Source organism: Carettochelys insculpta, chromosome 1, assembly GCF_033958435.1.
Source record: "Carettochelys insculpta isolate YL-2023 chromosome 1, ASM3395843v1, whole genome shotgun sequence".
NCBI classification, from domain to species: Eukaryota; Metazoa; Chordata; order Testudines; family Carettochelyidae; genus Carettochelys; species Carettochelys insculpta.
In genome coordinates, this window is record NC_134137.1 from 74,401,061 (window position 1) to 74,425,783 (window position 24,723).

Here is a 24,723-nt window from a genome sequence, read left to right on the forward strand (position 1 = left end):
TTTATAATTAAACTTTACAAAGTATACTTTTTATTACCTCCTCTCCCTTGATCTGTATCCAGGCGCTGGGCCTGCGCTCTCTTGATACAGATGTTGCTGTGAAAGTATGGCCCGCACAGGCGCATTTTTGCAGCGCCGCGACAAGGCCAGATAGGAAAGAGGAGGAAAAAGGGAAGCAGGAGGAAACAGGACCAACGTGGGAAACAAAAAACCTCCTGCAAAGGGCAGCCTTTAACTCTCATCACCGGCCACTGGCAATGGTCGGTGAAGAGAAGGGCAGGGCTGCTGCTGCGGTTTGCCGCCTGTTCAGGGAGCGCGCTTGTCAGGTGCTGGCACCTGAGGCAGCAAACCCTCCAGTAAAAGCTGGAGCCTTCAGTGATTTCTATTAACAGCTCTTTTGTGATTTTCAATCTGGAGCTCTTCTTTCTTCGACGTCCCTCGATGACTATTGTAGCCAAAAACGAGTTCCTGAAGGCGTCCCTTCAGACTTCGGCGTCCCTTGATGGCTGGGGTACGACGATTGACATGACAGTCGAGCAGGTCTTCCGCCGACTTCTTCTCTTCTTCCTCTCGATCCGGACCCAACCGCTACCACTGTGTGACTGAGCCCGGTGGGCTGCCGCTCTCACCTTTATAGCATAGGTGAGGACCTGGTTGAAACCTGTCAGCATCAGGTCCGCACCCAGGTTGCCCTGGCAACCAGGTAAAGTTCCGTAATACATATTAATGAAGCATCCAAAATACACCAATCGGTGGTCAGAATTTTAAACCTCCGCTCATACATATTTATGACTCCTTATGAATATTAATAATAACTGTCATCTCTAACCGTTACTCTCATTACATTACAGTATACAGAGTTTCTAATGAGGATTTTGAGGTAAATTTTTTAACAAATAAATGTAATTTATATGGAATTTGATGGGGAATAAAATCATGATTCTAACAAAACAGATTTTTATTTTAAGAGCTCGGCTCCTAAGGCTTTTTGGTTAAGATGCGCGGAGGACACACAGGGACTGCAGCCCATGGCCAGGGACATATCAATCACCTCAGGATGAGGATTTTTCAACAGGCATTTGCAAATTGCTGCAGGTGCCATTATGCTAATGAGGCACTGCATATTCATGACAGCACCTCATTAGCATCTTCTGACCATGCTCATTACCATGCCCCTTTCAAAAGGAATGAGCTGGTGTAGACGTGGCTCTAGTGACTACACAATGCAATTGATGTTTTGAAATAATTTCAAAATAGCAGTTGCCCTGTTTCAAAACTGATAAACCTCATTCTATGAGGAATAGCACCTATTTTGAAATGGCTTTTCTGAAATAGGTGCTTTTAAGACAGGGAATAGTGTCTAATAGCTCTTTTTCAAAATAGGCTCTGTGTGTGTAGATGCTGTGTTTTGAAATTGTTAAATGCTATTTTGAAATGCATTTCTGTGTGTAGCGGCATTATTTCAGCTATTCTAAAATAGTTTATTTTGGAATAAGGCTGCTGTGCAGACATATCCTTAAGCTGCATCTACACAGCATTCCCCTTTGGAAGAGGAATGCAAATGAGGGAGATCAAAAATGCAAATGAAGCACTGATTTACAAATCTTGTACTTCATTTGCATTATCTCATGCGATCATGCTTCCAGAAGAGACTTTTCCAAGAGCAAAAGCAGCTGTATAAATGGGGATCCTTAGGAAAATATCTTTGTTTTCAAAAGAACCCTTCATTTTGAAATGAATGAGGAAGAAAGGTACTTTCAAATACGGGTTTTTTTTTTCCCCAAAGGAACCCTGTCTACTCCCTTGCTTGTGCTTTTGGAAAAGGCTCTTCTGGATGCACGATCATATTAGATTATGCAAATGAACAAGAGATTTGTAAATCAGTGCTTCATTTGCATTTTTGATCTCCCTCATTTGCATTCTTCCTCTGAAAGGGGAATGGTGTGTAGATGCAGTCTTAGTGACTGTCTAATAATCTGAATGATGGCTATTGTGACAATGTGTTCAGGGCTATACAATACACACAATTAAAACTGCCACTGGCTCCATCACAGGAGATTACAATCTCAAAGACACCACAGAGGAGACAAGATGTACTAGGAGAGGCAGATGAAGGGGCCAGTTTAAATATTGTCTTTTCACTGCTATTTATAAATCTAATTATACCACCCTAGGATTCCATACAGTGGCCATCACTGTGGTATCTGGCCATCATGGAAGAAGAAAGTTTCTGGAAAGGACTGGAACAAAGAGAGAATGTGGTCTTTATTACTGGGGACTGAGAAATCATTCTGTTCATGAACCTGGCAAAAGGCATAGGGATTGGGGAAAGGTCAGGGAGGGATGAGAAATGAAAGGGATGTGGAGGCTAGCATCATTTATAGAGCACAGTGGATGAGATGATGTGATAAGAGAGATGGTCCTGGGATGCTATAATTTTTGGTGTTTTATTTTAAAACATGTTGTTATGCATATATACATGTCGGCCGTGTCTACACTTGCCAAAATCTTCAAAATGGCCATGTAAATGGCCATTTCGAAGTTTACTAATGAAGCGCTGAAATACATATTCAGCGCCTCATTAGCATGCGGGTGGTGGCGGCACTTCAAAATTGACGTGGCTCGCCGCCGCACAGCTCACTCAGACGGGGCTCCTTTTTGAAAGGACCCCAGCTACTTTGAAGTCCCCTTATTCCCATCTGCTCATAGGAATAAGGAGACTTTGAAGTAGCCGGGGTCCTTTTGAAAAGGAGCCCCATCTGGATGAGCCGCACAGCGGTGAGCCGTGTCAATTTTGAAGTGCCACGGCTGCCAGCTTGCTAATGAGGTGCTGAATATGTATTTCAGCGATTTGCATGGCCATTTTGAAGTTTTTGGCTAGTGTACACATAGCTGTCATGCTTTTAAGCAAGGGTTTTGTTTTGTTTTTTCTTTTTTTTTAAAAAAAAAGCTTATTGAGGAGATTGTTGCCTTGTATTATGACTGACGGATCCTGAACCTGATTGCTCAGTGTTTATAGGTGAAGCTATGCTTCAACCCTCCATCAGGCTTCTTGCTCATTCTTGTTTCCGTGGGATTGATGAAGCCAACCCAGTTTGATACTCACCCTTGCTGTCCTATTGGTGGAGTCCTAGAGCTGTTGATTGGCCTACTCACCCTACTTAAGACTGCAGCAGGAACAGGAAGTTGCCTGAAGAGCTGTGCTTCATCCTGTTGTGGCTGTGCGCTTTGTACTCTCAACTTTGGCTCCATTGGCTTGATTTCCTGGCCTGACTCTGGTTTCTGACTTGTGGATCTGGTCTCCAATTAGTCTCTTGCTCCTGATCTCCCAGTAGCCAGACCCTTGCCTTGACTGATTCTTGACTCTTGTCTTGTGATTGTAGGCTCTGGATCTAACTACTGCGTCTGGCTGCCCATGACGCCTTGGAAGAATGATTTGATGCTCTCCTGGTGGAAAGTGATGGTTGTGTAGACGTTTTGTACTTGTCAGTTTAACAAATGTTAAGACCTCTTTTCTATTCCAGAACAACAGAGTGTGATCTATACCATTTGAAGCGGGGGAGGAAGAGAGACCGCTTATAGATGTGTTTATCTCTTTCAAATGTTTCTAAACTCTGGTCTACACTTTTGTCAATAAAAGTCAATCTTCCCTGACAAAAGAACAGAGGTGTGCACAGTGCAATTCTCCTCTGGCAAATTTAACACTCTTTCTATACCAATATAATAAAACCAGCTTACCAAGCAGCATATAGCTTTTTGCAATGAAGTTGGAGTGATGCCATGTCAGCATAGACACTGCTCTTGCTTATGTTGCTTGAAATGGCCACCAGGAGGTGTTGCACAGCTCTCATCACGATCACTTCATCTGTGGTTTCAACTTGTCTGCCCTGCTTCCAGGTACACAGGCAGACTCCTCTCTTCCTATAAAGCCTCAGGAAATTTTGAAATTCCCATGTCCTCTTTGCTCAGTATGCACTGTTCACACAACCTCTTTGCAGATGACTATACCAGCTGTTTTCAACAAATGCACACCTGACTGGAGCACACTGGAGACATTAGATCTAATAGATCTATCATGGCTCCATTTCAACCATTGGAATTTCAACATCTATGAGTAGATTGCATTGAGGAAAAGGGGTATGAGAGAGACAAGCAGCAGTACTGTGCTAAGATCGAGAAGCTGAGACACAGATCGGGGTCAAGGAAGACTAATAGTTGCTCTTGTGTAGCTCCAAAAATATGTCACTTCTGTAAGGTGGTGCATGACGTTTTTAGTGGCGACCCCACCTCTACCATCAAAGGCCCCATGGATACTTGGGGACTGGAGGTAGCAGCCAGTGGAATCTACCCTGAGGACAAAATGGTGGATGAGGCGGTTGAGCTGGAAAAGTATGTGGGACAGGTGACAGGATTATCCAGTAGTGTGGAAAACCAAGGCCTCTTTTTGATTCCCTAACAAGCTAGCTAGTCACCAAAGTCTGACTCTGGCATTCCTCAAGCAGGAGTGGGAAGGTTGGTTAAGTATTCTTTTTGCTTTGATACTATATGGTATTATGAAATGGAGGTGTCCCTTATTTTGTTACATGGTGCATGTGGAGAAGAGATTGACATAAGGAACCCTAGGTACTATTTGCACCAGCTTCTCATTCTTCTGTTCAGCTATGTAATGAGGACCCCGCAGAAAAGTGTGTTAATACACATCAGGAATGTATGGGACTCCTCATTAGAAATATATAGGAAACTTTCTAGAAGACACTCTCCAAGCACTGATGCTGTGACCACATTGCCATGTTAAAATGTTGCCATGATAGCACTTTAAACTTAGAAGAGTAGACAAAGCCATAGATATGGGGAGGGGGAAGAAAAGCCAAAGAGGAGCCAATAAGCCAAGTGTGATCTTGGAAAAAACTAATGAGAGAGCTGTTGGGTCTGGTTTTGGCTGAAGAAGCTTGGAGTGGGAGAAGGAGGAAAGAGGATATAAGATAAAAAATGGCTTCTTTTTGTTTTGGGTTTCTTTGGTATTCAGGACTTTGTGTATTATTTGAGAACAAACACAACTGTATCAGTAATGTCTACTTCCATCTGGAACATCCCCAGAGTCTCAGACTTTTACTGCCCATTCAGGTTGAAAAGTGGCAACAGTATGAAATCTCGACTTTTCTATTTTAGGCTAGACTATTGCTTTTTTACTTGAGATAGATGTGGATTGCACCTATCACTCCAAGAAACTATTGTGGGTGACTTTTTATGGTGGTTTTAGTCCACTTCTTGAGTGCAACAGAAGTGAAATTGCCTAGAGCTACTTAGAAAAACTAGATGTACACAGATCCATAGGTCTGGATTTAATGCACCCAAGAGTACTGAGAGAATTGGCCGACATCATTGCAAGCCTTTGGCCATTAGCTTTGAAGACTCTTGGACATTGGCAGAGATCCTGGATGAGTGCAAAAAGGGAAACGTAGTGCCCATCTTTAAAAAAAGAAAGAAGGATGATCCAGGGAACTATAGACTGATCAGCCTTACCTTAATCCCTGGGAAAATAATGGAGGGGATCCTCAAGGAATCCATTTTGGAGCACTTGGAAGAGGGCAAAATGATCAAAAGTAGTCAGCATGGATTCACCAAGGGCAAGTCTTGCCTGACCAATCTGATTAACTTCTATGATGAGGTAACTGGCTCTGTAGACATGGGGAAGTCAATGGATGTGATATACCTTGACTTCAGTAAAGCTTTTGATACAGTCTCCCACAACATTCTTGCCCATAAGTTAAGGGAGTATGGATTGGATACACGAACTATAAGATGGATAGAAAGCTGGCTTGGTGGTCAGGCCCAAATGTTTGGGGTCAATGGCTCAATATCTGGATGGTGGTCAGTTTCAAGGGGAGTGCCCCAAGGCTCAGTTCTGGGGCCAGTGTTCAGCATCTTTATTAATAACCTGGACGAGGGACTGGATTGCAACCTGAGCAAGTTTGTAGATGACACAAAGCTAGGGGGAGAGGTAGATATGTTGAAGGGTAAAGATAGGATCCAGAGTGACCTGGATAAATTGGAGGATTGGACCAAAAGAAATCTGATGTGGTTCAACAAGGAGACATGTAGAGTCCTGCACTTGGGATGGAAGAATCCCAAGCATTGTTATAGTCTGGGGACTGACTGGCTAAGCAGCAGTACAACAGAAAGGGACCTAGGGATTATAGTGGATGAAAGGCTAAATATGAGCGAACAGTGTGCCCTTGTACCCAAGAAGGCCAATGGCATATTGGGGTACATAAGGAGGAGCATTTTGAGCAGATCTAGAGAGGTTGTTGTTCCCCTCTGTTTGGCACTGGTGAGGCCACATCTAGCGTACTGTGTCCAGTTTTGGGTTCCCCCAATATAGAAAGGATGTGGATGTGCTGGAGAAGGTTCAGCAGAGAACAATGAAAATAATTAAGGGGCAGGAGCACATGACCTATGAGGAGAGACTGAGGGATTTGGGCTTATTTAGTTTGCAGAAGAGAAGACTGAGGGGTGATTTAATAGCAGCCTTCAACTTCCTGAAGGGGTGCTCTAAAAGGGATGGAGAGAAACTGTTTTCAGTGGTGACAGACAGCAGAACAAGGGGTAATGGTCTGAAGCTACAGAAGGAGAGGAGTAGGTTGGATATTAGGACAAACTACTTCACCAGGAGGGTGGTGAAACACTGGAATGCATTTCCTAGGGAGGTGGTAGAATCTCCATCCCTAGAGGTTTTTAAGTCCTGGCTTGACATAGTCATGGCTGGGATGACTTTGTTGGGGTTGATCCTGCTTGGGGTAGTGGGCTGGGCTCGAGGATCTCTTGAGGTCCCTTCCAGCTCTATGATTCTAGTTGGACCCAGAAAGCTAAAGCCACTTCTAACTTACTTGTATGCTACACTTTATTTTTGAAGTGACATGCATGTTGCTGTATGTGATGAAACACTATACACAACACTTTGGAGTAGTGAAGAACAAGAGGTCCAGATAATTTTTGTAATATGTTAAAGGGATGGTGGGCCTCCAACTACTGACCACTAGTGGGAGAGAAATGGGAGATAATTGAATCATCCAAGTTAAGTGTCTCTGTACTTCATGATGTTCTTTGGTTAAAAAAGTGTTAGGATAGTTACATGAAACCTTGTGAAAAAATGGAACTTACCTTATTCAAGGTGATTACTCACAAAAATAGAGGTTTCCAGTACCAGGCTCCAAATTACCGTAACTCATCTAGCAATGTCTGAGTAGCATGGCACGTGCAGCGTGCTGAGCCCCTTAACACAACAGATTGCTTTAAATCATCTTGTTTTTATTGTAACATGTTACAATGTATTATTTGTTCTGTAAAGCACAGCAGTAGACTCTCCTTTAAAATACGATCTCTAATTTAATAACTACCACTTCCTTTGCTTTCCAAAAACACAACCTAAATTTCAGAAGCTGAGAGGCTACGTCTACACTAGCACTTCTGTGGGTATAATTTAAATCACTCACAATGTGATAAAAACCACACGCTCTGAGTGACATAAATTACACCTACAGAAGCACGGTATGGACAGCTCTATGTTAGCAGGAGACACTCTATTCTAGTGGGTGATGTAATTACTGCTACTTGCTGGTAGTGGGTTAATTCTGTTGGTGGGTGATCTCTCTCTCTTCCATTGACATAGAGTAGCTACCTGGGAGATCTTTCAGGGACACCACTGCTTTGGTACAGCTGTGCTGCTTCAAGGTCTCTAGCACTTTTTTTTTTTTTTTTGTGGATTTTCCATACAAATCCTGTAATTTGTTAGAAGAGAAATACATGTAGTAATGTCGAGACATTTTTTCACATGGCAAGTTTCAGGATATTCCCTGAAGCAGCAAGTTTTAAGGCAGCAGTCAACTGTTTTTGTTTCTTTGCACTGAAATATTCCATGTAGCAAGATTCCCCATATTCAGAGTAGTAATTAAAATGAGCTAATACCAGTCAACACTTGGAATATTTTGTGCTCCTCAAGTTGTAGAGGTCTCCAGGTCTCTTGTAACTTCAGGGGGTTGAGTTGGTTGTGGGTGAGCTGCTCACAAAGATATTGCTATTGAAGACAGGAAGGGACCTGACAGTAGGCACCCATTTAATATTTGGTTCTGACAGCTGAAAAACTGTTTCCATCCGTGGCACTGGAACAGGTTTTAGAGTGTGGTACTGATTTATGCCTCCCCTTGCCCCTGTCCATGCCTCTCACCTCCCATTAGAACTAGAGCTGGAAGCAGGGCTATGGCTCCAGAAGTGGGGAAGATGTGACCAAGGGAATGGTGGCTGAGGCTGGGGCCATGGGGCGATAGAGAGGAGTCACAGAACCCTGGGCCAGGCCTAGAGTCCTGGATGTGGGGCTGGTACCTGGGATACGGGGACAGTGGCAAGGGGCTGGCAGCCAAGACCCAAAAGCAGAAACATCAGGCTAGCAGTGGAGCACCTGCGTGTGGGTCTGGTGGCTAGGATCCCAGCTAGTAATAGAGCCCTCAGGCATGGGGCCAGCCTGAACCCTGTGCAAAATCTGGGGATGCTGTAGCACCCCAGGCACCTCTAGTTCCTGTACTTATGGCACCCATGAAGTATTCCTGGTGCTGAACTAGTAATAGTGTGTCTGGAGACAGATCCTGACAATCCTAGTACAAAGATGGCTATAATAGGTACTTTATGTTTGTAAATGGAAACAGAGTATCTGTAGTTTCTACTGTAGACATGAAGCTTACTTATCTGTTCAAATCTTGGGTACTTTTGGTTACTCATGCAATGTTTTATGAGCCACTTCTAAGGGGCAGCTTCAAAGTGTAAGAAATATGAAGAAACCAGCACAGAGACTGAAGCTTGGTGAACTCAATGCTGATGATAAGGAAAAGCGGTACATGAGGGCAGAGAAACCCAATGGAAGAGTTGTGAGCCTTCTGAAGTCTGGCAGAAAGAGTGGGGGGTGAGGAGAGGCAAATACGTGAATGGAGAAGACCTGATTTATCTGAACTTCTGAGCCTTTGGAGTTGTCCAGCTGTGAGAAATCTATTTGATCTGTGTCTTGGAGGTGGGGCTGGGGGAGGGGGTTGCTTCTGCACAGTCCATTGAATAGGAAAAAGTTTGCAGCCAGAGTGAGGATGCAGACTTTCATTCAGTTAAATATACATCATCTGATATGCAGCTCAGGAAGGCTGGGATCCTGTTAACACACGTTTATATTTCATCAAATAGCAGACATTTATGATAATACACAAGATCATCATTTTGAAAATATTAACACAAGACGACTTATGGCAAGGTTTATATCTGTGAGGCTGAAGTTTCACTTTAGCTACAGTGACTGGCTGGCTCCCTACAAATTGCTAGCACATCTGAGATGCCGAGTTTGTACTTTACTGTTTTTTACTCTCTTCCTTCTCCACACCCTTTTCAAAAAGTCATTTTTACCTTAGTCACATCCTTCTAGCACAGTAATCTGCCCTTTTGATTTCACCTTCTTCTCTTCCTAAGCCATGCTGTTCTGAGCTCACAGGGACCCTTATATGGTGTGTATATATTTAATTGATAACCCAACACTCTAGTTGTAAAAACATCACAATTCACTACAGAATAATTTTAGTATAACTAATTGCTGTTTTGCCATCTCTTAAGTCACTAGGTCTTCTCCTTTGGGCTCCCCAAAGATGCCAAAGGCTTGCTGAGGCATGCTGGGACCCAGGACCAAAGCCAAAGCTTGGGCCCGGCTGCCCAGGGTCAAAGCCTGAGGGCTTCAGCTCTGAGCAGTTGGGCTTAGTTTACAGGTCAGCTGCCTGGGGCTGAAGTCCTTTGGTTTTGGCTTCATCCTCCACCAGGATTGGTGGGGCTCGGAATTTGGTGTTGGCCTTCCACCTGGGGATGGCAGGGCTTGGGTGGGCTCAGGCTTCTGTAATCTCTCCTGGGCTTATGTAATAATTGCGGTTGTCAGATGGGCTTTGCAGTGCAATGAAGTCTGAAAACTCCTGGAATAGTGAATCTGGAATCATGCTGTCTATCTACAGTGGTCCTCTTCTCTGACTTGTGTTCTTGGACTTATCTGAAGCATTCATTGTGAGGGACTAACTTCTTCCTCTGTATAGGCACTAACGCTGTGCTAATACATGCAGAAATTGAAACATTTTGTTTTCTACAAACAAAGTGAAACTGACCGGTCCATATCTGAGCTGTACATAGTAGTAAATAGTGAGAAGTTCAATAGATAGCTAAAATTTAAGCTTTAATAATCCTGTTCTTTTCAATGATAATCATGATTGAGTGTGATCAGCAGGATTTGAACTGTAACATACAGTATATAAAGATTTTTTTTACTTTTAATAACTTTTAACAGTTATCAGTATCCCCATAAGTCTCCTCTTCATATAACTCTAGGTGTATATAGCTAATCTGTTGAATGCAATTCCTTATTACTTGTGATTAACACCAGTATAAAAAAAGACATGAAAATCCGCTGATTCATTCTTTATGATCTTGGTTTGCTAAGGTAAAAGTTAATACGAAGAATACTGAGGGCAGAATGTTAATGAAAATCAAGAGCCAAATAAATGCCAGTCAGGAAAGAGAGGAAATAAACTTCCATTTACCATTGAAGGTCATTGAATCCCTTGTTCAGCTCTTGTACACCTTTGTTTTAAATTCAATTTAATTTAAGTTTACTGCTTCTTGAAGGAACCACATTGGGACTCTTTAGCTAAAACATACAAACTAACAGGAAAGTACATGAAATGTGCATTTTCACTGACAGGAAATAATAAAGGAAAATATTTGTCTGTTTAGCTCATCCTCTGTCATGCACGCAGAAGTGCTTGGCTGGAACCTGGCTTGGGTTTTCGTTACGATACCTACCTCTGGCACAGAAATAGTTATTATATTTATTGAAAATTGCAGGGTGGATCCTCCTGTGAACTGAAAATAATACTTTACATTTCTTGACGAAAATAAGTAAATATTTTCTAACAAGGGTCTGTGAAGCATGCCCTGTACTCTAAGTTCAGAAGAGTGCAGTCTCATGGGATTTGCCAGCATCCATAAATAAGCTTGGTGAAGTCACAAATATAGACGTGTTTAGTAATGGTTAAACAGCCATTGGTAACTGCTTCGATGCTTAAGAGCTTTCAAATGGGCTCTAATAGAGAAACTTCACTTAGAAATCTTTGAGTTTGAAAATGTTTTGAAACGCAAATCAGTGATGAGGTTTACACATTGGAAATTCTGTAACTTATGCTTTCTCTGGGGTGGGTTTAGGGTGGAGTGTCGATGCAAGTGTTTAGCTTCATATTACTGCCTGGCATTAAGCCACAAGGCTGCCCCAGACCAGAAAGTGATTTCTGTATTCAACTATTGATAAGTAGCTAATGCCTTAGCTAGAATGCTGAGGTTACAAAGCCCCCACTCTAGTGTTACAGTAGTGTGTATATATATATATATACACACATTGCACCCAGGGACCCATATATGTGATTATATAGTTGTGTACATTGCTGCATGGTTATCCTTTTTATTTTGCCACAGAACTGCACTCTAGAATCTAATCTTTCATTGTGAAAATAATTAAAGGGCCAGATTCTCTCAATTTGACTCACGTTAAGTAACATCTCATTCCAGGAGTCAGAAATGGATTGCTCACACAGCAGGTAGATCCATTGCCTGCTTGGGCTTGAGCTGTTCAGCTGCTTCATTGCTGTGTAGTCTTCTGAATTTGGGTGGCAGTACACTCTGAGTCCCTCTGAAGGGAAGATCCTAGATCTCAGTTCCTAGCTGAAACTCAGAAGAGTACCCAGCAATTAGATAGGCCTGTAGCCCAAGCAAGCTGACCAGAGGCCACTTGTAGGTGTCTAGTTGCTATGTTAGATATACTTAATAAGATCATTGAATCTGCTCAAGAACTAAGGTTGACAGATTGAAAAGGAATCTTTTTGAAATTAAAACAGAAAGTAAACCAGCACAGGGAAACAGAAATATTAGCCTTTAAAGCTGCTAAGTGCTTTAGTCATCTTCAGGGTGTTCTAACTCCAATCCTTTACATATCGCTTCATTAGACATTTAATGCTGCTTATTTTAGAACATTTAATATACACCCTTTTGTTATTGGATACTTCTCTGCTTGTATCTGTACACAGATACTAGGACATCAACAAAAAGCAGTTCAGTGGCACTTTAGAGACTAACAAAATAATTTATTAGGTGATGAGCTTTTGTGGGACAGACCCACTTCTTCAGATCTGATACTACGACATGTTACAGTTGTCACTAATTAAGATGACATGTTAAGCAATCTCTGCCTGTTCCCATCCATTGTCAGATGTTTTATTCTTTTTTGAAAAAAATATCTAATACCTAATGCTTTGAGCAAAGAGGAGCTTTTCTGTAAAGTCTTCATGGAACTAAAAATTTAGAGACTGTTTTTGATTAAGAACATTTTATTAAAATGCGTATACTTTATTGCTCATATTGCATTTTGAAGATATAAAGCATTAAGTATACGTAAAGTTATTTCTTTGATCTGAGGGACTGTTGTGCTTAACCTTCAGTGCTGGAAATGGGAGACAATTTTCTTTAAATGAATCCTTTGCAAAAGACATTTCAGGACAGCCTGTTAAATCACACCTCATCTGTTTGTGTAATTCACATCATAGTTGGGTAGGCATTAAATAATTTTTTATTTACGATACTGAGAAAGCTATCTTAAGTGACAAAGTGTAGACCAATAAAAATGGGCTGCCTTGCATAGGATTTTGCACATCAGTAGTGGAGCAAAAGTGTTCTTTGTAGTTCAGAAATTCTCTGGATGGCTTAAATATAGGAATAAGTCTAATAAATATGATCCATGGTACCATTTTCATTGTATTAGTTAAGTTAGCTATTTTTTTCAAGCTTCAAATTCCTGAATTAATGTACCAACTAATTTTAGATTGCGCTTATTAATATAGAGCTTTCCCTCTCAGTGCTATTTTGTCCCATTTCTGGGAATCGTTGCTTGACGCTCCTACCTAAAAATGACTCATGCGTAAACGGCCCAAATTAATTTCAAAATAAAACAATAACCAAACCAAATAAAAAAAAACTAAAGACAAACATACACTGAATAACTTCAACCACTGAAAATTATTCCTCTCCATCTAATGTTGACACCAGTTACAATAATCATGTTTATATGACATATTTACACTTAGTTCTGTTAGTTATTCCTCATAGGTCTTGCTTACAAGTCCGTATTGTCAACATCTAACCTCTTTAAACAGACATTTGAAAGAAAAATAGGAATACACAGCCTAACTCCATTGAAATATATCCAGCAAGACTGTGGTTTGGAAATAGTTGAAAAAATGAGGATAAATAAGGCTATCAAAGTACTGTTGGAAATCATTCAATCTCCACAGTAAATATTATGTATTTTGCAGGGCTGTAGCACAGGCAGAGGCCACTTATTATGGTATAGATATGCTGGAAGCACAAACACTACATGAGGCCATTGGGTTTCACTTATTCTGGGCTTGCATGGACAATCTACAGATGTCTAGCCCCCCATGTTGGTGCATACAGGTATGTCCTACAGAAATGCTTTATCCTGGCTGGTGAATACATGGGCCTCCTCTAGTTGTTTAGCTGTCTTTTGCACAACTGGCAGGTATTGTGCCAACTTCTGTTGGACTCAGCACAGCAGGTCTTTCTGTTTTTATTAGCATCCTCCAGAGCCACAGTCTTTTTATTGAATTTGATGCAAGAACTTTTGTTTGTGGGTGATAGTGGTTTTCTGGGACTAGGAAACCCATAATGTATCATAATAGAGGTTCACTTGCTGGATAACATCTATTTTTGTATCTATATAATTAGTTGCTGTCTTTTTCTCACTTCCACCTGTTTGCCTGTCACTTCCCAGATACAGCCCTATACCCTAATAGAGTCCTGCGTGGGACTATTTTTTAGTTCCACTCGTGTCCTGAAATTCTTATGTCCATTTACTCCTGCACTGTCTTGAATTTTTATCTGGCTCTTGATATTATGACATTAGAACCTGCAGCATCCCAGTCCTGCTGCAGTACTCTAGAAGTGCTCCAGTAATGGCTGGACATACTACTCCTTAGGGACCCAGGGGAGTCTAGTCCTGCTGCAAGCCTTTAACTCCCACCTCCAATAGTGCCACAATGCCAGCTAACATCATCCCTTGTTTCCATATACCCATCAGACTGAGAATCTTAATTTCTTATATGGAGTGTCTTAGAGCACGTATTTTTATTCCATTGATAATTTAAATATGCACATGAGGATACGGGAGGTGTAGCCACACACGTGAAGGATATTTGCAAATGGATATTTTAAAATTCCATATAATTGCAAGGATCTAGCTCCTGCTTGGGACCTCATTGTCTTGCATGGTCAAGCATTAGTAGACTTAATTATTTACCTGATATTGTGGCTCCCTCGTAGATAACCTGGAAAGATCAGAAGTGTTGCGCTGCTAATGAAAGATAGGATGCATTATTATGGTGTTAAACCTCCACTGAGCATATTCACCTCAGCTATTATGTAATCAGCTGGTCAGAGATGTGTCCCGTCTAGCAGGACAGACTACATGAGCTATTGTATTTTTTGTAATATATGACTCTCTTGTGTTGAGAACTGGGTTGTTATCACAAAGTAGATGCCAGTGCAGTAGAAATATCAGTGCAATTACAAGGGAATTTAAGGTGAAATTTAAAGGTGAGCCTGAACCCCCATTGTTTATGTAACAAGATGTATTTTGTTGAGTTGATAGAAGTCAGTTAATTCCCACAAGGACAGATTCTCCATGTTGGTAGTTACATGTAACTGCCGCTAGAGCCTTTTTTCTTCATAGAGGCTCCCCTTCTCTCACCAATTAGTTGGGAACTTTTCCAAGCCCTGGTACAACATCCCAGATCACTGGACTGCTTCTTTGTTTTGATAGCATATAGACTAGCACGGCTATCTCTCTGTTACTATCCCAGATCATTGCGTTTGTATCTCTTCTTCGCATCTAATAGGCAATCAGAAGTTTCTACTATGCTACTGTCTACATAGTTGACTTTGCCCCTCCCTCGTATAAGTTAGCATGAATGCATTAGCACTATCATTCCATGTATCTGGTACAGACACCTGCTAGCAAGCTACTATGCATTGCTATGTAACCCTATGAGAATGGAAGGCATGGTAGACCAACCTGTTTCTCAGAAAGTTGATCTCTGAGATTTTAGCTAATGTAAGAATTTTGGGTATATGTCTATGGTTAGCATATCTTTGTACATCAGAAAAAGCCCACTTTTCCCCCCACCGATTAAACTCACACTTTGCTTAGTTTGCCAGGATGTGGGCCAGCACAATCCTTTGTAGAAACTTGAGCACAAGCTGTGGTGGCAATTTTAGCGCATGTCATAGAAAGTACCTTTCAAGGAGGTAACAATCAGTACAACTTATAGTGCTCTGTAGGTGGTATTGATGTCTTATTACTTTCATGTACTTACAACAAGAGGCAAGTGGCTTCAGTACTTAGGTCTGCCCTTCATCTTTCTCCCTGTTCCAGAGCCAGCACACAAGTCTTCTTCACTGTTTCTTTTGAATCTAGTCTGAGAAAGTTTTACTATGAGGAATTGCCCAGATTTATCACAGCAGCACTGGCAGTTTCCTTGTTTTGTGTCAATTACTGTTGTTTAGTGGTTACATACTACTTGTTATTTAATTACTTATTGAAAAGTGGTGGCTAGGGAAGCCAGTCAAAGATCCTTATTTTGCTAGGCACTGTACAGAAAAGTGACAAAGACGGTACTTGAAAAAAGTTCACAATGTACTTGACAAACAATATGCAACAGAATGAAACAGACAAATAGCATGAGGCAAGAAATGGAATGGTGGTGGCCAGGAAAGCAGAAGTCAGAGCTAGTCACCTGGAGCTTCACAGGCATGAGGTAAGGGACTGCATGGATGAATGCATGGTGGTACATGCTTGAGAAGCAGGTGCTTGAGGCTGCTTTCATTAGTAGAGCAGGGTTCAACAGTCCAATAATCTGTTAGATCTGATAAAGTAGGGTCAAATGGTGATAGGCACTGAAGACAGAAAAGGTGCTAGTGCTTGATACGAGGGAAGAAAGATCTTGGAAGGATGCAAAGAAGGTAGTTTTATTAATGAGGTGACAAACCAGAAAAAAAATGGCCTCAGTAGCATTAGTCTGAATAGTGACTGAGAAATTCATGAAAGTAGGTTTTCAGGCATATTTGCATAAGAGACCAAAAGTTATATTTTGGCTATGTTCAGCTTAAGTTACCAACTAGGCATCCATGAGATGTCAGAAAGAGATGTGGGGATTGTACAGATATACAGAGGCTGCCTTGTTTCCTTTTTGGCTCATGACATTGCAAGTATTTTTGACTGAGCACATTTGCTGCCCAGACCAGATGCTGCATTTTCAGAAATTTTACACTATGTAGTTCCATGGTACACACATATATTGAATACTGTATGCAGTTCTAATTACCCATCTCCAAGAAGATACATTAGAATTGGAACCGGTACAGGGATGGACAACAAAAATGATTAAGGGTATGGAAAAACTTCTGTACAAGGAGATATTAAAAAGTCCCAGACTTTTGCAGTTTGGAAAAGAGAACTGTACACATCCTGATTAGTCATCTATAAAATTATAACTCACCGAGAAAGTGAATAAGGAAGATTTATCCCTTCCCATTACACATCAACCAGGGGCTACCAATGAAATTAACAGGCAGCAGGTCTAAAACAAAAGGAAGTACTACTTCATACAAGACACAGTCGACCTATGGAAACTGTTTCCAGATGTTGAAGGCCACAACTATAGTTAGCTTCATAAAAAAAAAAACAAAAAAAACTAAGTAAGTTCATGGAGTATAGGTCACTCAATGGCTATCAGCCAAGAGGTTCACAGGGCAGATCGTTCATTTCCTTGGAAGTATCTGGCACTGGCTATTTTCAAAAGTTATCATACTGGGCTAGAGGGACCATTGGGAATAATTGCCATTCCTATGTATACCACTTGCCCCTAAGGTTTTCAAATTCCTGATTTCTGGAATGCTGAAAAAGTACTCCCATTTCTTTGCATGTCTACATCACCCCAACAAATGCTACGACCAAGCAACCTACAATTCACTTAGCTTCTTAAACTGTTTGCAATTGCCACTGCAAGGCACTTCAGAATACATAGGTCAACATTCATTTATATCTAGAGCAGTAAAAGGTAATATCTTCAGAAGTACCTAGGAGCTTTAGGAGCATGCATTATATTTTCTTTTTATATGCTGTGTTCCTGAAATGCCAAAGTACTCTTGAAAATCCTAATCATTGTAAAAGACAAAGCTTCCCTCTCACGCAAATTCAGATTTGTGCAGATTTGATAGTTTAAAAAAAACCTATATTGTATGTAATATGTCTCAAAGGAGCTCTGTGCGCTACACTGGGCCAAGGAAAAACAATTGCAAGCAATTTAAAATATTACATTGCATTACAATTAAAAACTTGAAGTGTCTAATGGTACCAGCAAAAGCTAAATTTAAAGTTCCGCTAAGCTACGTGTACATAGTAACAGAGAGTAAGCCATGCTACTCTATACACTATCAAAACAAAAAGCAGTCAAGTAGCACTTTAAAGACTAGCAAATTAGTTTATTAGGTGAGCTTTCGTGGGACAGACCCACTTCTTCAGACCATATCCAGACCAGAACAGACTCAATGTTTAAATACTGAATATTAAAAAAATTAAATTAAAATGTAAATTAAATAAAAATTAAAAATTAAATATTAAATATCTTAAATATTGAGTCTGTTCTGGTCCGGATATGGTCTGAAGAAGTGGGTCTGTCCCACGAAAGCTCACCTAATAAACTAATTTGCTAGTCTTTAAAGTGCTACTTGACTGCTTTTTGTTTTGCTACATGTACATAGCTTGCATTGTAACAATATTATCAGTGCAGTCTGTTTTAGTCTTGAAACCTTTAAATATCTGAAAAAAATTCCCCCAACTGGGTAATTAAAAAAACCCAAAACTAAAAACACTTGCACTGGTCATGAAGCACAACTGCTTGACCTACACTGTAAAAGGTGATCTGCAAAACAACGATGGGTAGTGTCCATTTGGTTCTAAAACAGTATATAAAAAGTCCTAAAATGGGTATTTAAATACACAAAGGATCCCTTCCACAAAAGAATTCTTGATTAATTTTTCACCATAAGGTACGTATATTGTGGCAAGGTGCCCCCTTATCTGGTTCCCATCCCATGCCTCTCCCCCTAGCTGTAGGGTTTAGACTGTGGCTACCTCTGCTGCTGCAGACAGGTAGCCAGTCTCTTTCCCTCCCCTACTCACAGCCAGGGCTGTCGACCTTGCTGGGGAAGAGGAACCCAGGAACTCTTTCCTCCACAGCTGTCGTTACCTGCACTCCTTGGCTGCATCTACACTAGCAAGTTCTTTCAAAGATCCCAGAGCATCTACACACACAGGGCATTCTTTCAAAAGTAAATCAAAAGAATGCAGTGCTCCTTTTGAAATCAGTCTTCCTTTCCTATTTCAGGAAAAGTGCCTTCTTTTGAAAGCTTCTTTCAGAAGAAAATGTGTGTAGACACCCTGCAGGGCCCTTCTTTCGAAATAGCAATCCTCATGGCACTTGAGTTTTTTGATCCCTGGCCCATTCTTTCAAAAGAGTGGGGACTGTGTAAACACACACTTTCAAAAGAGATCTTCCAGAAGGGCTTTTTTTGAAAGATCTCTGTAGTGGAAGACATAGCCTTTATCCGTTTTGCTTTCTCCTCAACTGGTCTCAAAACTCCTCCCTCATTCTCTGCCAGTTCCTACTTCATGGACCTGCTTTTGAGCCTGTGGGCAGTCAGATCCACTGGCTCTCATTATTTGATTGCAATTGCTCTCATGTGTTGCAGCACGAGCTGCTTCCCCAGCTCGGCTGGCAGCTTGAGCTGCCTTTTCCTCCTTCCTAGCAGGGTTTGCTCGTCTCCCTGTTACAGTATGTAAGAAACTAATATGACCATGACATTTCAGGGCTTAAAAAGAGTCAACTCCAGCAAGGGCCTTGGTTCTCTCACCTCCGTGATCACACATCTTCCTGTTAAGCCCTGCAAAAGCATTCAGTGCTGCAGTGGAAACAGGTGCATCTCCCCAAGCTCCAAAGATGTCATGGCTGGACCAGAAGTGTTCCTCCTAAGGCTCTAGAAAGGAGCACCTGGGACTGGGAGGGAAGGGGCCAGTAGGTCCAGCTATTAGGTGGGGAACCATGAGGCTCTTACTTGGGTGGACAGGGTGTTTCCCTCGCTCTCAGGAGCTGGACCTACTGGTTGCTTATGGGGAGCAGCACAGTGCACAGGACACGCAAACACCTAAACCACCTTACTCAGCATTTCTGACCATAAGCCACCCATGTATGCCCCAGACTCAAGTCCCTGACCCATCTTGCCTCCCACAAAACCTGCTGCAACCTCCCAGCCTTAAGTCCACAGCTTGTATCTGCTCCCACATGCAAGCCCTTGACCCAAAATCTTCACCCCTACTGCTTCCCAATCCCCTGCTCCACCCTACTACCCCATCTTGTGTTCCAAATCCCTTGGTCCCACCCCCACAACCTGGAGTCCTCCTGCACCCCCAGCTGCTCATCTCCTGTCCCACTCCAGAGCCCAGACCCCCTCCTGTTCCCCCAGCCCAGAGTCCCCCCCACCCCCATGTAGCTGAATGCCCCTTTGGAGCCCTCACCTCACCCTGTCGAGATACCCAACGACGTTTGTTATGGGCCATAAGGGGAAAACTGCTCAAGTCAGGCCTGCCGCCCCTTCCGGGGCTACCCCGCAGCCAACCATGCAGGAGGCGCGTGGGGTGCAGGGGGAGCTCCAGGCGGTCCGGGAAGGACCGTTCCTGCCACAGCTCTCGCCGCCTTTTGCTAAACAAAGAACTCTGAGCCCGCCAAGTCTTTGTCCGCGCACCGCGCCCTGCCCCGTCACAAGCGGGGTGCGGCAGGACCGTGCGCAGGAGGAAGGACTGCCGGCCAGGCTCGAGTGAGCAGAAGCCCCAGCCTGGCACGGGGAGCAGGCAGAGAGGAGGGCCCGGGCCGGGGGTGCCCTCGGCCCAGCCTCACCCCCTGGCCAGCGCCCCCAGCTCTGCTCGCTGCCCCAGGCCACGCCCCACAGGCACCAAAGCGGCCGGCGGCGCCTGGGGCAGGTCCCAGCGGAGCTCTCTGGGTCCGGCTCCCCGCCGCGTTATTTGCGGCCTAGAATAACCGCTCCCAGCGGCAACGCGCTGCCTGGCGCCGCAACTGCTACTGCTATGGCTCGGTGGCTTTGTTCGCCGGCCTGTGGCGGGGGCGGGGCCGTGGCGTGCGGGGGCGGGGCCGTGGCCTGAGCGGAGAGGGGCGGCCTAGGCCAGGCCACGCGGCTCCTCCCCTGCCGCTGTCCCGGGTCCGGGCCCCACCGACCGCCCGCTCCGCGCCGCCGCACGTTGGTGGGAGGCGCCTGCTGAGGCCGCGGAGGCGGCGGGAGCCACCATGGCGGGCGGGCCGCGCTCCGCGCTCTCCCAGTCCGGCTGGTAAGTGGGGCCCGCGCCGGGCACGGTGGCTGCGGCGCCCATAGGCCTCTCTCTGGTTCCGCCCCCGCAGGGTGCGCGGAGCAGGGTGGGGGAAGGGAAGTGGCGCTCGCTGTTGAATGGCAGCTGTTGACGTTACGGGTCCCGTGGCGGGACAAGGGGCTCAGACCCAGCCCCGGGCTTTCCCGGCTTGCCGGGGGGCGAGACCTCGTCCCGCGGGCGGACCTCTGACACGGGCCTGCTGGGGCCTTCTCCGTTGCTTCCCGCACAGGAAGCGGGGTCGCGGGGGGCTCTTCATGCAGCTGCTCAGCCCCCCCCCCCCCAGTAGCTGCTCCTGAGCTGGTGGGACCAGCGTGAGCAAAGGGTGAAGCTTAATTCGCCAAGGAGGTGCCTACGTGGGCAGGCGCTGTGCGCTCCAGCCTTTCTGAGCAGGGCTGGTAGTGGGGTGCAGCTCCACGAGTCCGCAGAGCCAAGCCACTCCGCACTGGGCAGGCAAAGAGGGAAGGGAATAGTGAGGGAGGCCGGAGACACCAGCGGGCGCTGAGCCCTTGGCTAGGGCGGCCAGCCGTCCCGTGTTGGGAGGGATGGTCCCACACTTGGGGTGCCAAAGAGGGGTCCTGATTTATTTTTTAAAAGGGGACGAATTGTCCCATATTTAGGCCCTTCGGGGATGGGGGTCCCACGGCCACCACTTTCCCAGGGCCCCAGATCAGCATCGCCCGTGGCTGCCCCTTCCCTGCGAGGCAGCTCCCCTGGGGCTGTGGGAGGAGCACCAGCTCCATGGGGCTTGGTGGAGCCAGGAGGAGCCACCCTTTCCCCCTGCATATCTCCCTGTCCTGTATTTGGGATAGGGAGGTATGGTCACCCTACCCATGGTTGATGATGATGATGATGATGCAGCTCCACTAGTGGGATGGCTGATTTAGCAAAGTTCTGAACACCTGCCAGTAGTTTTTACTTTCATTTGTGAAGGCACACTGCAGATATGTTCAGTTGAGCTGTAGTTAAAAATGCTGTAGGTCACTGATACATGTTGAACCTCTCTACGCTGAAAGTCTCTCATCCAGCAACATCCATAATCCAGCATGATTTTAGTAATCTAGATGACCACTTACCATTGGTGTGACCAATTTTTCTGCAGTCCCATAAAGTTTCTTTACAGCCACAAGTCCTGGTCTCAGTGTGTTATTTAGCTGTAATTTACCCCAAATGTCTTGTAAGAGCCCAGTGAGCAGTGGAAGTGTTGGTAATATGTTAGACAACGTTCACCTCCTATGGTCTGGCAAGTTCTCTAGTTTGACAGTGGTCAAGTCCCCAGGGTGCAGGATGAGGGAGGTTCAACCTGTACTCTGACTGGTTGTGCTGCATGGGTGGGAAGCCATTTAAAAAAAGGGGCTACTGCAAAGAAAGCTGTAGTGTTAGGCTAGAACACAGGAATCCTGACTCTGTCCAGTTTGTGCTAACCAGTAGAGATATTTCTGCTCTCAGAAAAAACCACCTAACCAGACTTAGCATTTTTTCCAGTACAAAGCGCACACAAACGCAGGAGGGTATGGGTTCATATTACACTAGTTTAGATGTTTTTCTTGACTGTTTTACAACACTTTTTTGTAAAAATGGGCACTCCTAGCCCTGTCTGTGAATTGTAATACTTAGTCATTCAGACTTAACCTGGAAAATTACTATAATAGATGCTTACGCTGCAAGCCTGTGAGTAGGCTCCTTGACTTGAGTGAGAATATTTGCTTGTTTGAAGTCCCACATGCCTAAATTTTAGCATGTACCTCACTGAGTTCTATTGGATGGTGGCCTTAGAGTACCTACATTTGTTACCACTTTAAAAGGCTCACAGCAAAGGTTGTATTTTGATTGCTTGAGCTTATGCACTATTATACTTACACTGATTTTTTTTTTTTCCCCCTCAAATTTTAATTCAGAGTTGAGTTTCTGGAGAAAATAACAATCTATAGGAAGACTGTAGAGCTGCTGATGTGTGAACTTTCTTCTCTTAGAAACTTGGATTGCCTTTGAAATAACCTGCTTTTCTTTTATGGACTCATTTATCAAACTGAGAATCTGAGGTGTCTTACTAGGACTGCTTCTCTGCAGATGCACGACCAAGGACTAAGGGTGCTAATTTCAGAAATTACATTGTTTTAATGCTGTTCTAGAGTGCAGGTTTTAGTAAAAAATGTCATGACTTGGCTGCTAGAGGTGAGGCCAGGATTGGACAAAATATGGTGTGTGGGCTGCATCTGGCCTGCCAAACCAGCCCACCATTGTCTTGTGGCCTAGCTAGAGCTTTAGGTAGGCTCCTTGCCAGTTGGGCTCCTGTTTGCTGCTCAAAGCAGCTGGCTGCAGTGCCACATTCATATTTGTATGCTGCATGCCTGGTGGCGGGTGAGATGGGGCAGGGCTTTGTATTGTGCTGAAGCCCCCAGCAAAATCTTGCAGCTCCCTTTGGCTGAAAAGTGGTCAGTGGGTACTGCCTGGGCCATCCTTGCAGCAAAGGCAGCACATGGAGGGGCTACCCCTTCCCTTAGGGGCATGCAATTTGCAGAGATGCATCTCCCTGCAGTCAGCCACTTTGAGGGGCATGCAGGCACATTGGAGGCAGGGAGCCTGCCTGAGGCGGCTCCTGGGCTGCTGGCTGGGAGCCACTTAAGGTTAGGTGCTTCCTGGTCAGAGCCTGCACTTGGCACCCAACCCTCCTGCACCCCAACTCCCTGCTCAAGGTTACACATCAGATCCTCTGCCCCCGGGGTTGCATCCCTGCGTCAGGTCACAACCCAGACCCTCTGCAGTCCTGCTTCTGGAACTATAACCCCTCACAGACCTTGCATCTCTCCCCACCTGGTCACAAACCAGACTCTACTTACCCACGCTTGCATTCCCTTCCACAGATTACAACCTGCTTCTTCAGCCAAACTCCCTCTCAGACCCTGTACCTCAGTCCCCTACCCTGAGCTCCCAACTGCACCTAATCTCTCTCCCAGATCCTGTACTTCCTCTGTTAATATAGAAGAGTATGACCCTTGAACACTTACCACATTCTTGGTGTGCCTCCCCCCATCAAAAATTATTGCCCACCCTGGATTATACACTTCAATTTTCATAAAAATTGTGGTCAAGGAGATCAGCAGATATAAACTGAAATTAGCAAAATTCCCAGACAAGTTATTTTATATTTTTGTACTTCAGCCTTTTTTGGACTATCCAGTGCTGTGGGCCACAATTCAAGAAGAATGTTGAAATATTGAAGCTGGTTCAGAGAAGAGCCATGAGAATAAACAAAGGATAAAAGAATGCCTTGTAGTGATAGGCTTGAGCTCAGTTTATTTAGTTCAACAAAGAGAAAGTTAAGGGGTTGGGGTGCAGGGTCCAGGAGGGGAGTCTGACCAGGGAGAGGGACATAGGAGTGGGTGCAGGATCTGAGAGGGAGTTGTGACCTGGGGCCGGGGTTTGGGGTGGTGGGTCCATTGGAGGCATGGGTGCAGGAGTGGATTCTGGCCTGAAGGGAGGATGTAGGATGGGTGCAGGATCTAGGGTGAAGTTGGCATGCAGTGCCAGAAGCAAGCTCTGACCAAGAGATGCTTACATAAACAGTTGCTGTTGAGCAGCACTTTCCGGTAGGCTTTGTTCCCTGCTAGGAGCCCCAGCCCACTGGCCGTTCCATGTGGCTCTCTGCACTGCTTCCTTTGCAGCCCTCACCCCCAGCAGAATCTCTCAGCTCCTATTTGCCAGTAATTGGCCAACGAGAAGCAAGAAATTGTGTTGGACTGCCCTTGGCCACAGTGACAACTCTTCGCTCCCATTGGTTTCTGGTCAATGTGAGCTGAAAGAATTTGCTGGGAGCTGGGGTGGCACCTTGAGCTATCCCCTGCCACAGGCAGCTGTATGGGCAGGCTGGATTAAAAGGACCGTGGACTGTTTCGTGCCCAGCCATGTTTTAGATCCCGTCTTATTGTACCTAGAACTACTTAAGTGCTTGGCATCTGTACTCAAGATCTTCTTCTGTTGTTGGCTCTGTTGGGTCTGGTAATTATTTGCCTTTACCCTTGTACCCTCTGGTAGTAGCAGCAGAGCTTCAAGCAGCTTTTAAATAAGTCTTCCAAACTGTTACTTAACTGGTGTGTTTC

At 44.3% G+C, this 24,723-nt stretch overlaps 1 protein-coding gene across 4 annotated transcripts in view; it reads left to right on the plus strand.

Annotated features, from left to right (window-relative positions):
- The first annotated feature begins 20,420 nt into the window (after window positions 1–20,420).
- Window positions 20,421–24,723, plus strand: part of TDRD3 (tudor domain containing 3) — a 345,653-nt gene continuing 341,350 nt past the window's right edge. For 3 of the 4 annotated variants that reach the window (XM_074988725.1, XM_074988707.1, XM_074988715.1), the window contains exon 1: window positions 20,421–20,587. In XM_074988725.1, the coding sequence (XP_074844826.1) occupies window positions 20,547–20,587 (41 nt within the window). In that variant the 5' untranslated portion in view covers window positions 20,421–20,546. The remainder of the gene's footprint in view (window positions 20,588–24,723) is intronic. The other variant, XM_074988737.1, reaches the window with a different exon arrangement.